A 5,069-nucleotide genomic window follows, 5' to 3' on the forward strand; every position below is an offset into this window, starting at 1 on the left:
ACACACACACACACACACACACACACACACACACACACATATATATATATATATATACATACACATACATTGATGCATACACATATATATATATTACACACACATGCACAAATACATGTATAAACATATAGCCATACATACACACACACAGGCGCACACACACAGGCGCACACAAACAGGCGCACACACATACATACACACACACACACACGCACATCAACACACAACAGGAGGACGTGCTCAAGGAATGTATTTGTTTCACGCTCAGTAAAAAGAATTTTTGACGCTTTGACCATAGCGCTTCACCGGAAAGGTGGAATGGAAGGTTTCAAAGGAGAAAAATGTAAAGTTTTTTTTTATGATGATTAATTCGTCGATAGCAAAAGTTGTGCATTAAGAAATGTAAATCGCTGTTTTAACAAAATAGGACGTGCTTAGTCAATTCTGACACTTGAGCGAAGGCATGTTACGATACAGGTAGAGAAATTTGTAAAGAAAACACGAAACCGGTCATTTCTCCAAATACAATGTTTCTATACCCAAAATTTTATAACATTTTTCTGACATAACGATGTAAATATATACTTTATCCATGTAACACAAGCTTTCTGTAGTATTTTCACTCTTGTTTATCTTATATATATATATATATATATATATATATATATATATATATAAACTAAGAAGCTATTAAAATATATTTCTTTCGTTCATTTCTGAAAGGAAAGAAGTTAACATTTTTTAATTATAATTAATACGTCTAGAGACTAAAAGATGGAATTGTATCATCAGTATAAAATCATAAAAAGCATTCTAAATGCTCTGAAATCATCAGAACACCTGAATTCATCCAGCAAGTCCAACAGATCATTGATTACAATCCCAGAAATTCCATGGGGTCAATTGCAAAAGATCTCCATGTGTCAGCAGGAACAGTCAGAAACGTTTTCCACGAAGAATTCAGATATGTCTTATATGATGGGAGAATGTCAATTTGTCAGAAATAGCAAAAGAAAGTCGCTATATCAGATCTAAAAGCCTCTTAAACAAACTGAAAAATCCAACAGAAGAAGATTCGATTAGGTTTTTCTTGACCGATCAAGATCAAAAAGTTAACAGAAGAAATGACAGATGGTTATGTGCAGACCATTTTGAAGTTCCAAGTGTTATGCTTACAAAATTTCCTGCAACTGTCATGGTTTTAGGGGTTGTCAGGAATGAAGGACATGTAATGCCTCGTTACTTTTTTCCACAAATCCTTAGAGTTAACTCTGCTGCCTACACCGAGGTCCTTTAAATAATTGTTAAGCCCTGGATGGACAGTGTATGGGAGTGATGAGGGCCGCCATAAATTTTCACACGTTATCATCACCGGGGGATTTGCCCACATCATATTTCGTGAGGGTCAACCTTAAGTCTATTATTGAGATACTTTCTGTAGCTTGTTCTAATCTATGGCTGTTATTATCAATATTGTTGTTATCATTCGTATAAGTAGTAGTAGTAGTAGTAGTAACATTACACACACACACACACACACACACACACACACACACACACACACACACACACACACACACACTCAAACTGACAGACTCAAATTTATAGAGAGTGTCCGGGCAAAAAATGACAGTTCTTTTATGTCAACTTATATAGCTATAATGTCATATAGAATCGCTAATGTAGATTAAAATCTTAAACCAACTATTTTAAACTAGGAAATGCAATTGGAAATAACTTAAATAGTTACATACTGCGTGAAGAATCAAAGGGTATATCATGGGCTAAAAAAAATAATAAAGAATGATATACATATAAATCACGTAGTTATTAAATATATATTTCTTTGGTTTATTTATAATTTCTGAAAGGAAATATTTCTAACATTTTCTTTCAAATATAAATTACAATATGAGAAAGGGAATTGTCATTACTTCTTTAACATATTTAAAAATTTTGATAAAAAATTGTGCTTTTAAAAAACAGGATTTGGCAGTTTAAACATATTGGAACGTAATTAGTTAATTCTGGGTGATTTCTACTTTAAAACTGATGTTACAAATATTGCAATAATGCAATTGAAAAAGCTAACTTGGAGCAGAATTCAGAGTCAACAGTTATTGTAATGATCACAAATAGGAAAGCACTTTTCTCTTGAAAAAAATTAAACAAAGTTTCTAGCATTGTCTATAATTGACGTTAAAATTAAGATTGTTCAAATTTGTTTATATATTTCTCATGCTATTTTTACAGAGGTATATATAAACTATTTCTACTTACGGCGCATGCCATTAAGACCTAAAAACAACAAAAAATATACATTAATTGAATAAAAGTATTCAGCATTAGAAAGTGGTATTATATATATATGAATATATTGGACACACACATAGACATACACACACATATACACACACACAAACAAATATACATACGTACATGCACACACACGCATACACACACACACACACACACATACAGAGAAATATACATACGTACATACACACAAACACACATATATATATATATACATACATAACGTAATTAGTTAATTCTGGCTGATTTCTACTTTAAAACTGATGTTACAAATATTGCAATAATGCAACTGAAAAAGCTAACTTGCAGCAGAATTCAGAGTCAGCAGTTATTGTAATGATCACAAATAGGAAAGCATTTTACACTTTAAGAGAATTAAACAATGTTTCTAGTACTATCTATAGTTGAGGTTAAAATCAAATTTGTGCGAATTTTGTTTATATATTCTTCATTCTATTTCTATATATATATATAAAATATTTCTACCTACCCTTCATGGCGAGAAGGCCTAAATACATTAATATTCATTTCATTAAATAAAAGTATTCAGCATAAGGGGGTCAAGAGATCTCCTCCCGCTATTTGATGGCTACGAGAGACTTTCTCTCCGGGCTGTTCTGCTGGCGGGAGTGGGGTGTTGGTCCTGTTAAAAAGAAACCGGGTTTCTGAGAAAAAGTTAATATTTTCAGATCCAGAAGGTAGGCTGGTCGTCGTGGATTTGACGCTCAGTCGTGGTAAGATTACCAGACTGGTTGCGATTTATGCACCCACTGAAAATGGGCAAAGTGCTCGGTACATCACGGTACATCTCGGTACATCACATTCTTTAGGAGACTATAACATTCTACGACGCACGCGTAGATTATGATGGCTCGTGTTCTGATAGAAGAGTTAATGCTTGCTTCCTGGAACTGCTAAGCCACTTTGAGCTAGCAGATCCTTATAGGCTGAAATTTCCGAACGCTCCATTGTGGACATGGTCAAACAGCGACGGATCTTCTAGGTCATACCTAGATACGGTGTTAATTAGAAAAGCAAATAAGGATATTGTTAGGTGTCCACAATTTTCCCCGGTCAGCTACAGTGATCATAAATTGGTCACCTGTACGCTCGACATAGATAAGTTATATAATAGAGGATCCGACTACTGGAAACTTAATACGTCCCTCTTGGCGATTAAGTAGTACAGAGGTGGAGTTAAGTTATTGATTCAGAGGGCGTTAACCGGATCTGTTATTAATAACAAATGGTGGTATGCCCTCAAGTGAGCCATTAAATTTGAGTCTATTATATATAGCATGAGTTTAGTGGCTAGAGAGACTAGGAAGGGATTAACATTAGCTAAGGACTTAGAGGAAGCAAAGGAATCTGGCTCTGCAGCTCAGGTGACCGTCAAGAGACTGGCGTTAAACCAGCACCTCGAAGCCCAACATATGGGGTGCATTGTCAAAGCTAGGATTCTTACATTGGGTTGGGAAGGAATCAAGGCCGCAGGATGGGCCCGAGTGGTGGAAGCCCAACGTGGCAACGATGGCACAATTGGATCTTTGACGAACCAACGAAGTAAGTTGACAAACGAGCCTGTAGAGATGTGTAAGGTCTTTCAGGAGCCCTTCACTCAGCTTTTCGGGGGTGGCGGTGGACGGGATAGTAGGAGGGACCTAACGGACTTCCTCGCCGGGGCAGGACGCGGAGTGTTGTGAAGGGCTGATCAAGCCTGAGGAGGTAATTGAGGCTATGGCGGACTGTGACACGGGTAAGGCGCCGGGACTGGATGTTCTGCCCTATGAACTGTATAAGAGTATGCCAGACTTGTTAGGGCACCTGCTGGCGAATGTCTATGCGAACTGGCAGCAGAATGGGTTCATTCCCAGATCTGTGCGCCGGAAAGTTGTGACTCTTATCAGAAATGAGCCGAACAAGGGGGATTGCATTGATGACTATACTGAACACAGAGTTGAAGATTTTGGCCAAAGCGTTATCGAAAAGATTGGCGCGTGTCGCGGATGGCTTGATCGGAAAGGCACAGACATGTGCCGTTCCTGGTAGAACCATTCAGGATAATCTCCATGTTCAACGGTACACTGTAGCGGGGTTTAATAATGATTCTGGCAAAGGAGAGGTAGTGGTCCATTTAAACCAATCAAAGGCTTTTGATAGGGTGGACCATCATTATCTGGTGTCCATTCTGGCACAGTTCGGCTTCCTCAGGTGGATCATTGAAATTTATCACAACATCGACTCGGTAGTTCGGGTGAACGGTTTTTATCTAAGCCGTTCAGCATCAAACGCTCGGTTCGTCAAGGATGTCATCTCTCCCCGCTTTTGTATGTAATGTCTCTTGAGCCATTGCTGCGAAAATTAAGTGACATTCTGAGACAGCCAGGTTGTGGAGAGTCGGTTTCAGCGTACGCGGACGACATCATCATCACCGTAACCGAAATGGATCACCTACAGAGGGTAGGCAAGGCCATTGAGAAATACGAGGCGGTGGCAGGAGCAAAGGTTAATCGTGAAAAGTCAGTCGGCTTGCAGCTCGGTACCTGGAGAGGCAAGTCGATGCCTCCTGACAGCGTCGTAGGACGTTGGACGGAGGGTCCGATTAAGCTGCTAGGAGTCTGGTTTGGACCAGGCCTCCAAATAGAGAAGAACTGGACCGAGGTAGCGAGCAGGGTGGCCCTCATAGCCAAGACCTGGTCTCGGCGGTGGCTATCCCTGAAAGGGAGGGCGGAGGTGGCCAATGTGTTCATCGC

At 39.0% G+C, this 5,069-nt stretch overlaps 1 protein-coding gene across 5 annotated transcripts in view; it reads right to left on the minus strand.

Moving 5' to 3' along the window:
• LOC106883122 (inter alpha-trypsin inhibitor, heavy chain 4) overlaps window positions 1-5,069 on the minus strand; it is a 42,888-nt gene that overhangs the window by 6,140 nt on the left and 31,679 nt on the right. For 3 of the 5 annotated variants that reach the window (XM_052967935.1, XM_052967934.1, XM_052967937.1), the window contains exons 15-16: window positions 2,281-2,298; window positions 1,755-1,784 (exon numbers count right to left, since the gene is read on the minus strand). In XM_052967935.1, coding sequence (XP_052823895.1) covers window positions 1,755-1,784; window positions 2,281-2,298 — 48 coding nt within the window. The remainder of the gene's footprint in view (window positions 1-1,754; window positions 1,785-2,280; window positions 2,299-5,069) is intronic. The other 2 variants (XM_052967936.1, XM_052967938.1) reach the window with 1 other exon arrangement.

Source organism: Octopus bimaculoides, chromosome 5 (genome assembly GCF_001194135.2).
Source record: "Octopus bimaculoides isolate UCB-OBI-ISO-001 chromosome 5, ASM119413v2, whole genome shotgun sequence".
NCBI classification, from domain to species: Eukaryota; Metazoa; Mollusca; class Cephalopoda; order Octopoda; family Octopodidae; genus Octopus; species Octopus bimaculoides.